Here is a 13,475-nt window from a genome sequence, read left to right as displayed (position 1 = left end):
CAGTGTCACAGGAAGCCCAGGAACCACACTGGTTGGTGTGATAGCTTCCTGTCGGAGCAGAAAGCTGACCTTCTATGCTTGTGTTCCTGATTTGGGGTTTCTGTTCTCTCTCTGGCATTCAGCAGGATGGAGCAAGCTGAGTTTAGGGAAGCTTAGTCAGGGGTGTGATGGTGTTGGCTTAGGCTGCCTGGCCACCCCCAGGGCATCTGGAGCTCTTGGAAACAGTGGCCTCAGCTAATCTCTTTGATTCAAGGTGGCTTTGATTTTCCCCAGTGTTGTACAGACTTGCTGTCTCTGAGAAAAGCTGCTGAAAGAGCAGTACTGGTATATATATAGATAGCTCTTTCTTTGTCCATGCCTCTGTAAAAGATTTGCTTAACCTGTGAGGATGGAAGGAGACCGTATGAAAATGGATCTCATCCCTGATCCCATCCTTCCTGAACACAAGCTAAAAATTTTAGTCTGATGTTTTCTGGCTGTCGTGCACCAGTGATGCCTGAGGCTTCAGAAGATTGACTCTCAATGGGCTCCCATCTGTTCACCATGGCATGTTCTTTTCTTCCTCCTCCAGCCTGAGCTGTGAATCTGTGAATTCCTTGGCATTTTGAGGGGAAAACAAAATAATCTTTATTTCTGTAGTATTTGGGCTGTACTTGTCCCACTTGCATGATGAGTACAACGGTGTTTGTTGGTGTGTATATTGGGCAGAGGGAAGAAGCAGCTCTTCAGAAACTCCTATAGCTTGAGAGTTGTTAAAGACCTTCAATTAATGAAATTATTTTGGAAGTCAGTGTCCTGGTTGGCTGAATACTGGTATTATGACCCAACTTGTTTGTTTTTCTCAAAATTACTGTAAGTGAATATTTTAGTTTCTTTACAACAGCTTTGAATATGAGTGACTTTGATACAAGGATACTCATTCTAGTCTGCACTGCTCAGAAAGATGCTCAAATGAATCACAGTCTTTGTTTGCAGTACTGTCTTTCCATCTCTTGGTTGCCCCAAGTAATATTTGAATACTTGAGTGTTGTAGGATCTACATGTTTTTCCGTTTTTTACCTTTGCTTATAGAAATTATCTCATCAGAAGTATGGAAAAGGTCAGGGTTCATAATACTGGAAGATAGTGGGGCAATGCTTTTTTCTGTTTGAAAACGGGTGTTCTTATGCTTGATATCTACATTAAAAGAAAAAAATAGTGTCCCATAGAGTACTCTGTTTGGTTCAGGACTGATGTCTTGGTCCTTGCAAGCTCTTCATGATTTGAGTCCAGGATACCTGAAACATGCACCAAATGACCAAACTTGATCTGCTGTTACCAAAATCAGTGGTCTCTATTTTTCTTTTATTCTTACACTAGCGATTAAAAGATGCCTTCTGTGAGAACAGAAATGGTAGGATTTTTTTGCAGACTGTGTCTGGGGAAAGAATGTTGTCTGCTGCATGTTTAGAGGACCTGTAAAAAAAATTAAAATACAATTGTCTTTAGATATCTTGATTTTTCTAATTTTAGTGTGTTTTTCTAATTTTCAGTAATAAAGATGGCTGTTGGGCTGCTTTTGAAGTATGCTGTTACTTTGCATAATCACTTATACTAGTTTAAGCTAGTAATATTATAGTAGGACTTTTTGGCTTTTAATAACATGTTATCTTTTGTAAAAATAATAAAAATGTAGGTGTGAAGCATTTTTCTTCCCATTTGAAAGCTGTTAAATAACATAACTGCTTTTTTGCTGGCTAATAATTTGATAAAAACTTTATAATAAACAAATTTGCGATGAACAATCTAACTTTCTCATTTATTTTGACTTCTCTAGAGAAGTTGGAGGTTGCACCACCATCTCCAGGACAACTGAGACATGGTAAAAGAAGAATGTTTGTTGAATGTGATTCAGTAATTGTGCAGTCTCTCTTTGAATTGGCTTCATCTTTTTCTACAAGTGCTAGTCTGTCCTCATCCCTGTCTAATGGAGTAACAGAAAACCAAAACAAGCACCAACATTCACCCTGCTGCCTTTGTTTCATAACACCTCGGCTGGAGAATGTGCACCATTTAGTGAAAGTAGGACAGAAAGCCCAAATGAGAGCAGGCTGCTCAAAACCAGCAGCAAACATTGTTTTTCTAAGCCAAACAGTGTTGATGCTGCAGTACCTTGTGGGGTTTTTGTTGAAAAAGGACTGAGAAGTGGTATAAAATTGCAGAGAAATTGGAAATACACTGTGTATTCTTTATAATACTGTAATGATTCAAATTCTGATTTAGTTTCCAAATTAGTTTATTTTTGTGGCTTTATACTCTCCAGTGACCAAATTTATTTAGTCAAACATTTTCCTATTCTAAATATCTACACTTATTTTTCTTTTTTTTTTCCACTTGGTCCCTGGCATTCTGTTTACTCCATGAATTCCAAAAGTCTGCCCATTTCACTAAGAACTTGAGCTCCTTTTGTAGCTACAGAGTTTTGTATACACACATTTTGAAAATATTGGGCATATCTGTGTGCTTTTTTATTGTTTATGTTTTTGGGGTTTTTGTCTTGTGGTGATTTAAAACGAAAAATTGGAAAGTTTCGTACGTTTTGTGCTTTAGTCCTTTACCTGTGGAGTTAAGAAGGTATGTGTCTCCTTAGAAAGTAGTTACAGATGTCCATTCATGTTCTTGTACCTAAGAAACATCCTGAGTGTGGCTTTGTTTTTTTTTGTGTGGTCATGGATTCATGCTGTCTGTGAGAGAGAAACCTAAAAGGTACTCTTGCCAGTTCCTTTTCACGACTGAGGTTTATGCACTCTTCTTTCTTCCCTCTTCCTATGTTTGCATCTCTTTAAGTTTATAAAATGAAGGAATTATAGTACCATCTGAAGTAATAAAAACCCCACCAACCAAATCCAAACTGAAGAGCTGATGCATTTTAAATGTTAAAAAAAAAAAAAGAAAATTTCTAACTTTCTAAGCTGTATTTTTGTCACATAGTCTGTCCTCAGTGCTGTAGTTAGTCTTATGAAGTGAGCACTTGAAACTCAGCTGGAGGCAATGCTGTGCAAATTTAGTCCCACCTCCATCAGCTTAGACTCTAAAACCTGAGAGAAAATGAAGCAGGACAAAAAGGAATGATACAGTAGCACTGTGCTCATTCTTAGAAATTATTCAGACCAATGTGTTCCAAGTTTCTGCAATAGAAAATATTTTCAAAAGTATTTAACAGGGGTTTCAGAAGTGAAAACAAAAAAATACATGAAACTAAAGTTGAAACTTGATTTCCTAAAAAGTGTATTAAGGAGCAGCTTCAAGTCTGACTTGCTCTGAGGATAGTGTACAAACAAAATCAAGATACAGAAGTTTTGGTTGAAATAGTGGGGTAAATAACACTGTATGACACTCTAGTGAGAGCCACCTTAGCATTTGCAGATTTAGCTGAAGGAGTTTTGATACGAATTGTCCAGCTCCAAGGCAATGCTCTTAAAATACAAATTTTTAGGAATACGTGAAGATGGAACTCTTGCACAGGAGTAGCGAGGGACTTGCAGAGAAAGGGCCTTTATTTCATGCAAGAGAAGAATGCAGGGAGTCTGGTGAAACAGTTGGCCATCTTCAGTGATACTGCAACACCCATTGGAAGGTCTGTAAATCTTACCCAAGTTTGTGTAGCTTTAAATATTTCTCTTACACACGAGTAGGCATGAGTGGCTTCCATCTGAAATTGTACAAGTGTTTGCAGAATAAGTTTTTTTACCTGGTTCTTCAGAAGTCGTTAGTAACACTTCTGTGTAGCAAAGGGTTTTACTGCACCTGCCAGTAACAAAAAGGTCCTCAGTAGAATGAGTAGGAAAGGAATTTTGTGTATGTTGTCTTTTTTTTTCTTAAAGGCGGTATTAGACTGACATTTCAGTTGTTCCTGTGAATTGGTGAACTCTCTTATAAATATTTTATTTTCTCTTTGTTACTTATTTCTTTTAGTGTTCTTCCACAATGCATTACCTTTTGTAGGGTTTGGATTTTTGGATAACGCAATTATGATTGCTGCGGTAAGTTCATTATTTAATTCCTTGATCAAGTCAATAAGATTTATATTGTTCAAGAGAATAGAATACACTAGACTATGAGGTCTAGTTTAGAAAGTCCTCTTGCTCAGGACTTTCTCAGGGTCTGTAGTCTAACCTCCTGCTCAAAGCAGAATCAGCTGTAAGGTCAAGTTGTTCATGTTTTTATGGGACTTGTGAAATCCAGGGGCAGCCTGTCTGAGCAACCTGTTCCAATGTTCATCTTCTTCACAGTGGAAAATGTTTTGCTATATCCAACTGGAATATGTCTTGTTTTAATTCATGCACGTTGTCTCTCATCTTTGGACCACGTACTGCTGTTTCATAGTGCAGTTCACTGTGATTTTGTTTCTTCAGTTGAACACGTAAGGAGCTGTGGTACTGTGTTTTATTTGTTTGCTCAGTATTTGTAGAAGTTTTCATTCAGAGCTATACATTCAGCTAAAAATTACAGTGAGGAAGAATGGTATGCAGAGATAGGGATTGAAGGTTTGTCCATTAAACCTCTTACGAAATAGTATAAAATACTAAAAGAGTATCAGAAGTAGGCTCTTTTCCCAAGGGGAAATTATGTATACCAGGAGGATAGGATTTGTTCAGATCTAGTAGAAGTAACGTCCATTTATCCTTTCAGTTTTAACATAGACAAGCACTAAGCAATACTTCTGTCAGTTGTATCAATATAATTTAACTCCAGATCCCTCAAATAATGACAAAACTGTTTATTTTTCAGGGAACCCAAATAGAATTGTCAATTGGAGTTGTCTTAGGAATTTCAACTATGGCAGGCAAGTATTAAAAATGCAGCATGTTTAGACTAATATGACACATTCCTATATTTTAGGCTGAAAGTGGCACACAGGGCTGGAAATGGCTCTTCCTCAGTCTTGCAGCTGCCTTTCCTAATAAAGAAGCAACCTGTGGGTGAAACAAGGACATACTCCATTTGCAGAAATGGAATTTCAGTGCAAATAGCTTTTGAAATGCTTCTTGTCAGTTTTTACCTAATAGTTCAAATCCTGTGTCACTTGGGAAAGCATATTTGCATTTCTGTAATGGAACTGCTTTTAAGTTCCCCAGGGTCCCGTATTGATGTGTGTCTATATATGTATTTGTATGTTGCTGTTTGCTTGCAGTGCTAAGTGGAGATCAGTGTTGGTGTCCTTTTGCTGTGTTGGCTGCTGTTCTTGGTGGCTCTTCTGCCTCCATGAGATAAGGGAAGGCCAAGGAGCAACCCTGCTCCTGCGCTGGGCCAAAACTGATAAGCTTTGCTTGACAGCTTTGGTGCCTCTGCAACATCAGAGGGTAAAAACCTGCTCGTGGGTCCACTAACTGCAGGGGCAGCATTGCTTGAAAGCACATAGAGAGCTCAAGTGAAAGTGTCTATAGCAGAGTGAGTTAATGGTTTGGAAATGTGCAGTCCTCTGTTGCAGTGTGAGACAGTCAAGCTTATCTCAGTAAGATCTGCTGTGAAATCATGCATTTTGTGTATAACTTTGTTCACTCGTGGACAGTATTCATTGCTAAACTGACAGAGTTTGTGGATTTGTTGAAATGTTTATCAAAGCTACATACCTGAGTAACAGCTCCTTCTACTTCCACTGCTCCTGTGCCTCTTCAGGCACTGGAAGGCTTTGCTTGGTGTCCAGCAGTAGCTGCATGGAACTGGCAGCCACACATGGCTGTTCTTAACTCTGATCTGAAAAATTGTTATATTGATTTCCAGGTGCTAGTGTTGTTTTTTTTATATTTGTCAAGTTTTCTTCATATAAGTCAAGAAAAACAGTTGCACTTCCTATTATTTTAATCTCCTGCTGTTATTAAACTGTAGTAAGGTCACAATAAAAACTCTAAAATAAGAGGGCCCTAGTTCTAGTCTCTCATCCTGTATATACTGAGAATAGTGAGGGTCACTAGGAGGGGAGGGAGAGGAGTTGCTTGGTTTTGTTCACAACTAAAGTAATCCTTTGCCTTTTTCTCTTCCCTCTTCCTCCCTCCAGCTGCAGCTTTAGGAAACCTTGTTTCAGATTTAGCCGGACTGGGGTATGTATGCACTTGTATTAAGAATATTAACTGCATTTACTGAGATGCAATGTGGAAAAATACTTTTTTTGGTGATAAAATATTGATGTACTTAATATACGTCCTCAGATTGTTATGGCCAGATATGAAGACATTTCCTTCTCAGATAAAACAGTTATATATCTGAAATCTCTTTAGATCTAGACATACCTATTTCTGATATAAACAGATACAGTGACTTTTTTATTTTTAAAGGAAATTTTTGTGTAGTTGCTGAAAGTAAAGCTGTTTGTTATGCCTGTTTTTCACACTTTCCCTCTAATGCTTTGTTTTCTGCAAATAACAAGGCTTATTACTAACTAGCCTGTGTGTGACCTTTCCTCCACTAACGGTTACTTACAAACTCTACAAAAATGCAGTAACAATCACACTAGTTTTGTTGCACTGCATAAAGTTTTTATGGAAATGTTTCATATTAAATCAGCGAGATAATTAACTTATGTTGCAAAATGTGACCTTTGGAAGTCTAAACTCTTTCCCATATTAATCTGTCAATGTCTTTATCAGTATGCTGAAGGAAAAGCTATAGATTTTAAGTTCAAATATTTCAAAATCCTCACTAGAAGACACTATCAGATTCACAATTGTTTTTTCTTGTTTTCTTGTTCTTCCAGTCTTGCAGGTTACGTAGAAGCCTTAGCTTCACGACTGGGTCTGTCAATCCCTGACCTGACACCCAAACAAGCTGACATGTGGCAAACGCGTCTCAGTGCACACTTGGTGAGTATCCTGTAGGTAGGCACTGCTGGTATGGAGCTTTTTCTGCTTAAACTAGTAGGTGATAAATCCTTTTTGTCACTTTTTCCATTAACTCATTGACCGCCAGCATTGTGCTTACATTTCCTGTAAGGTTGAGTTGTGAGCCCATATCAGGGAGCATCATGAGACTGGATTGTTTTGGGCTTCTATGTTTTTTTTAATGCAGTGAGCCACAAATGGCTTGTGATGTGGAAAATCTCTGCAATCACTTCATGTATGCTGTGCAGATACCGGGTTTAGCTCTGGCTATGGTGATAAGATAATTTACTTGATAGTTATGACATCTTAGTAGTTTACTCCTACACATTTTTTGTCAAGCGCTTGCTATTCATATACCTGCACTGGTATGTATTAATTTCTAGTATTCTATAATTAGCTTGGATATAAAATTAGCTTTCCCTTGCGTAAGATTTTAACATTTCAGTAATATTTACTACCTGTGTTTACAGTTGCAGGGCACTCATCGGGCAGTTACATTTTCAGGGTGGTTGCTTAATTAACATTTAAACATTTGAAGTGGTCAAATGTTTCGGCAATGAAAGCATTAGTTTATTTTGATTAAAGAAACAGATTATCAGAAACTGAGTAAAAAGAACAGATATTTCTTTCACTTTACCAAAATGAGCCTTCATTGGGAAAATATTCATGCAGATTTAAGGGAAGAAAAATAGCACTTGCTGAGGAAAAGTTAGGGGGGAAAAAGTCAGGTTTTAACAGTGATAGATCAAAGCAGCAAAGGGTTGTTATATTGTCAAGGGGCTGCCTGATAGTGTCCCCATTGTAAGAGTCCTCTCAGTGGAAGCTGAGCTTGTGGCAAACCCCTGTCATTGTACTGCAGTTCATTCACAGCACTTTTCTGTGAAAACTCTTCTGAGCACCTTTGCCTGTATGGTAACATTTTTTTCATTTTTTACCTGCTGTCTCAGTTTTCTAAACATTATCCACCTGCTGCTGGTGATGTGATTTGGATGTCGCTTCTCTTACTTTATTTCCTCTCCTCTTGACTTATACATGTAGGTCAACTGTGAAATGTTTTCCATTTTTTATATTTTTGTCTTTGCCTTCTGCCTTTGCAAGCCATGATGTTGGCAAGGCACTCCTTATTCCTGACTTCGATAATTTGCATTACCAGATACAAACAGATACATTTACAATTGCACCTAAAATGTGTGCAGGTGTTGTTTGGTTTTTTTGGTTTAGTTTTTTTTCTTTCCCTGTCTTCCTGGCCATCCTACTAATCCTTTGAATCTCAGTCTCCTCCCTTATGACTTGTGCAGCTCTTCATGAGCATTCCCCTCCTCTTTCTTCAGAATCGTCTTTATCACAGCAAACACTGTTTGTAACATTGTCATAACTGTCTTTCTCTCATGGATTGTATTTCCAGTCTGCATGCTAAGATAAATGTGACTCACAACTGAAAACTAGAACAAGGGCTATGTTTTTCTGGTTGTGTTGGTACACGGCAAATGAGTAGCAACTGATCAGTGAGAAACTTAATTTTTTCCCCCTTTCTCTAGGGCAAAGCTATTGGAGTGACCATTGGCTGCATATTAGGAATGTTTCCTTTGTTGTTCTTTGGCGAGGAGGAAGAAAAACTGGAAGAAAAATAATAACCTTTTTACAAGACATATACAAATGTAAACTACTGTACCTCAATTATTCAATTATGCTGTCAATATTTAGGAATTAACAGACAGTAAAAAATGTATAGACTTGGGAACAAAACCTTCAGCATGTCGTTTTATGGAAACACTAATTTATTGTGGCTTTGTTGTGTTCAGTACTTCTTTTTATATCATCTAACTTTTTATTTAATTGTAAATTTTTGAAGTGTTTTCACTTATGGCAAGATGTTTACCACTTTCCCCTTAGATTTTATTCTTTAATGGATTATTGCTTCAGTAATCCACCATGGATGACAGTATCACTCTTGAGTTGCATATTGGTTGCTTAACAGTTGTAATTGCATGATGGAAATATCACTGTTGTTCATCAGGTCCTTCAATGCAGATTATTATGGAGGTCATTGATGAGTAATTTGAAGTCCCTCACTTTGCAAGATGACTGGTTGCCCCTGACTAGCCATCATTTTACACTGCCTTTAGATGAGTTATTTCAGTGATCTTTGACAGTATAGTTTGCATTTTTTTTCCCAATTCTGACTAAGTGTCTCTGAATTGTCTTCTGAGATGATCATGTTGATGCTTTGACAAGGTAAGTGTCTCCAGTATAGGGTCTCTACCAAGTCCATTTAAAAAGTGGTGTTTTAACACCTTCTGTACTTCCATATTCATGCCTCTTTTTTTCCTTTGTAAACAGTATTTTGAGAACTGAGTTGAGATATCCTTAAATTTGTATTCTTGTGTTTTGAGTGTGGTATTAAAGAATTCAGACCAACTGTTTCAAAACCACAAACAACTTTTTTAATTGTTCTGCTTAAAATAAGGTGTGAATAGTTGATTGGGTAGATGAGGCCAGGGAACAGTTCAGGGTATGAACGAGTGCTGGCATTGCAAGTTTATAATGGGTGGTTCAGTTGAAATGATAAGTGTACCATCAGTCTGGATTAGAGGACCTGATTTGCTGATGATAACTTTGTATTTAAGATTAAGCCTTTGCTACTTTTTTTTTGCGCTGTGAGACAATTACTAAAAAGAAACCAAACAACAAAAAAAGGACACTTGAGGCCTTTTTACTTTTTTGCCTTTTATTTTTGCAGTCTTACTTGGTGTGTTATAGATCTGACAGTGCAGTCTCATGTAAATGTGCTCTTTTATATGGACATGGATTAAATTATTACAGCTATCGAATATTTATAATATTTCAGGATCTGATTTGCCAATAGCATAATGCTAAACTGATAATTGTCCCTTAGAGGAGAAGATTTCGTATCTGTTTGAATACCATTTGGAAAAGACACTAAAAAGAGGCACAGCCAGGACATTTTGAAAGTTTTATTGCTGGAATTGTTAGCACTTGTGAAACCTATAAAGAAATGTTTAACGAAAAATTAAGTCCCCTGATGACTTTTATATGCTGTAGGAAAAGTCTTATTGTAGCATGTATGTTTTACATAAGCTCATTGCTTATCTCAGTATCATAAATCTGACTTCTGTGTTCTCATTTCTAGAAGCCCCTTAACAGCAGTACTGAAACTTTGATTTATAGTGAAGGCGACACTCTCGTCTCTGTTTCTTGAGAAGCAGACTTTGAAAAGTGGGAGTGAGTTGTTCTAGTAGCATGTGCTGTACTTTGTACATTACACCATGACAATCTGGACTAAACTATAAAGCTGAACAAAAGCTCAGCCAGGCATCAAATACAAATGCAGAGGAGTTTTGACTTGCACTTTCAAAGTTGGAAGCTTTATTAAAATAAATTAAAATAACAAACAAACAACCACCAAAACCAATCCAGATAGGCAATTATGCACTCTTACCCCAACAGGTTAATAGTAGTTAAATGATGAGAGGTTTTTTTTTTTTACTCATCCACACATTTGTCTTGCCTTAAACATGCTTCTGCATGTACTTTTGTTTCTATACAAAGCTCTATGTATTTCCCACATGCATTTTTCTTAAATTGAAGTACAAATCAAAGAAATTTTGCATAGCTTTTTCTGTAGCTGTTTTTACAGTAATTCCAACACTGTTTCCTGTTATGATACTGGCATCTTGATTGGAATCTTTCAGCAGTGGCCAAACCTCTGTTCTTTGGCATTGTACCATTGGAATGCTGTTTTCATCACTTTCTTAGAGCTCATGAGAGCAACTGGAAGGCTGTGCCAACTGTCACAGTAGTGTTTGTTTCATAATGCAACAGACTGTATTATTGTTAAATAGCTTGTGCATGTAAATTGAGTACCTTTTGTTGCTGTATGTCAAACTGTTGTACTGCAACCAATGCTTTTATTGAGAATCAATGAACTAAAATATCTTGAAAGAAGTTAATCATGTGTTGTCTTGTTAAACTATTTAACTGACCACAAAAATGTGGAGTGCAAGTGACACATGGTAAGAAATCTTCGGTATTTCAGGCTATTGTCAGGTACCATAATCAAGGAGGTCACTTCAGGTGTTTCAGGTTTTGACAAAGGTGAAGAAATAACTTGTGATTTGGGAGGATTAGTGGTGCTGCTGGAGGCTGAGAGAAGGTGTGTTTGGGGGCCAAGCTGCCCCTCTGAGTACCATGGGGTAGCTTGCTTTGCCAGCAGGATCCACACATGTGTGGACATGGTACTGCTTCTGTGGAAGGGAAGATCTGTGCCTGATCTGTACCCTGTCTCCCCACAAGGAGGGTGGGTTTTTCTGGGGTGTATGGATGAATGTAATCCCTGATCACAGTTTTTAAAAACTTAACGGAGAAGACTGAGTCCCCTTTGTTTTCTAGTGTCTTCTCCCTCCTTGCTAAAAGGAAAAAACAAACACTGCAGGTTTTTTCAGAGAATTCAGCATTGCTCCATTTTTTTTTATTCTATCTGTTTATCCTCTGTTAACAGGATTTTTTTTTGTGTTAAAGGGCTGGTAGACCCGAAATTGTGTTTAAAATGCTGTCTTTTATTGTAACTTAAAATATAAATGTATTTTTGACTGTATATTATCTCCAGGAACAAAGAACATCTGATAATAGTTACCCAAATCTTCTCGCCAATATTTTCTCATGCATGTACTTTTACATAAATTATTTGAATTCAGACAACATACTTTGTATTGTCTTTAATTAAATTGTTGAACTTTCTGTAAACTTTTGTACTACAGCAAAGTTGTTCTGTGTTTCTTTATTAGACCAGATGCTGGAGGGGAAATGTTAATAATATCCTGTGGGTATTCAGCCTCAGTTATACAAAACAGGAATTTATTATTTAAGTTATAAGAAGGTGGTCCTTTGTCACTATGACAGGAGATACCACCATGGAGTGGTACTTCTGTCTCTTCATGCTTGGAAGAGAGTGATTTAAATAATTAAAATGTTTGCATGGTAAATTGATGGTGTTTGTGATTAATATTAGAAGTCCACTTGCATTTGAACTTCTGGAATTAACAGGGGTTTTTGTATGCAAACTAAGCGATTTTGAGCTTTCCTGGACTTTGGAGCTCCTCACATTTTTTTCACTCCCTGGTCAGTCCCTTTTGTGGATGTCTGCACATGAAGAAGTGCTGTGAGGAAAACATCTGTACTGGAAGGATGGTCTTATCTCATTTTGACAACCTGTATAGGTTAGCTATTATTTTACTCTATTCTGGTTGCATTGTGCTGTAGAACTCTTCGTAAATGTTGTTCAGAGAGTCTGCCACACTTCTACCCAACACGTTTCCCTCTTCTCTGTCTGACCTTTTACATGGTCTAGTGACAAACTGATAGAGCATCACTATATAAACTAAAGAGCTTAATAAAGTTGAGAAATTATCATCCTGCTCTGAGAGTCATATGCCTCTGGAATTTTTCAATCTAAAATATTAAGAAAAAATAGCTAGAGCTCTCATAACACGAATTCAAGCTCTTATTTTAGTCTTTAATTAATGTTTGTTAAGGCTTTTACCCCTGTCTCACTATGGACCCTTGTCATTCATAGTGTTGCTTCCAAATAGTATTGTGGGGGGTGGGAGTGTGGGGATGCGGGTGGAGGGGTTTGCATAAACTTGGAATTTAAAAGCCAAGCAGAAGGATTTTTTGTTTTATTTTGGAAGACAGGTGTATGTGTGTGTGAGTGTTGGAGTGCTGATGTAGTACCTCTCCTGTAAGTAGATGATGACAAGATAAAACATTTTGCAGACAGGACACAGCTCTGGTTTAACAGTCTTCACCTTGGTAGTTCAATGGTATGTGAGCAACTGGCTTAAAGAACACTGCAGCTCTGAATGCTGCTCCACAGTCTCATGAGTTGCTGTGGAAAACCTAAATTATTTGAGACTTTAAACTTAATGCATTTTGTGCCTCTTTTATGTTCTGTTCTTAATACTGTGCTTATCAAAGTGTCTTGCTTGTCTATTGTTTTGAAAAGGACCTTATGCTTTTACCTGGAGGGTTTAAGCTCTTTCAAACATGAGCGTATTGATTTATCTATCAGAAAATAGATCATCTTGTTATGGAATATGAAGTGTACTGAATGGGACTATTCACTACTTAGAAAATATGGATCCAAAGGGTGTAAGATTTGCCATACTAGACCTACAGCTGCCATTCCTATTGGGAAGAGGTTGCCACTGAGCAGGTTAGGGCAATAACAAGAAGTGCCAACTTGTCTTTGCACAGCAATACTGCTTGGATTTGGCAGGGTGATCTGTTCATAGCGTGGTGATCCTATCTAGTTTTGCTGGAAATGGCTTGTTACTTCCAGGTGGGAACAAGGAGGAAATGGAGGAGAATGAGATTCTTCCAGGTCATTTTCCCTACATGGAGATGCATAGATGGTCTATTAAAAGAGAAAAAACTTATGATTTTTATTTATGGTACTTTCCTGTTGTTCCCTATGCCCTGACAGTGCTTTTAGCCTGCAGAAAGATTGGAAGAAAGAGCTCATAAGGCTTCCCTCCCCCAGAGTGGCTTTTCTGCACAACTCAGCTGTTGAATCATAGGAATAGCCATCAAAGGAAAAAT

At 37.6% G+C, this 13,475-nt stretch overlaps 1 protein-coding gene across 3 annotated transcripts in view; it reads left to right on the top strand.

Annotated features, from left to right (window-relative positions):
* Nucleotides 1-12,298, top strand: part of TMEM65 (transmembrane protein 65) — a 31,563-nt gene extending 19,265 nt beyond the window's left edge. For all 3 annotated transcript variants that reach the window (XM_051778611.1, XM_051778610.1, XM_051778609.1), the window contains 6 exons: nt 1,817-1,861; nt 3,955-4,022; nt 4,771-4,825; nt 6,038-6,080; nt 6,734-6,839; nt 8,396-12,298. In XM_051778611.1, the coding sequence (XP_051634571.1) occupies nt 1,817-1,861; nt 3,955-4,022; nt 4,771-4,825; nt 6,038-6,080; nt 6,734-6,839; nt 8,396-8,488 (410 nt within the window). In that variant the 3' untranslated portion in view covers nt 8,489-12,298. The remainder of the gene's footprint in view (nt 1-1,816; nt 1,862-3,954; nt 4,023-4,770; nt 4,826-6,037; nt 6,081-6,733; nt 6,840-8,395) is intronic.
* The last annotated feature ends 1,177 nt before the right edge of the window (nt 12,299-13,475 follow it).

This window comes from Manacus candei, unplaced genomic scaffold (genome assembly GCF_025592945.1).
Source record: "Manacus candei isolate 608988 ecotype Guabito, Panama unplaced genomic scaffold, ASM2559294v1 h1tg000013l, whole genome shotgun sequence".
In the NCBI taxonomy this organism is placed as follows: domain Eukaryota; kingdom Metazoa; phylum Chordata; class Aves; order Passeriformes; family Pipridae; genus Manacus; species Manacus candei.
This window is presented reverse-complemented; position numbering and strand designations above follow the sequence as displayed.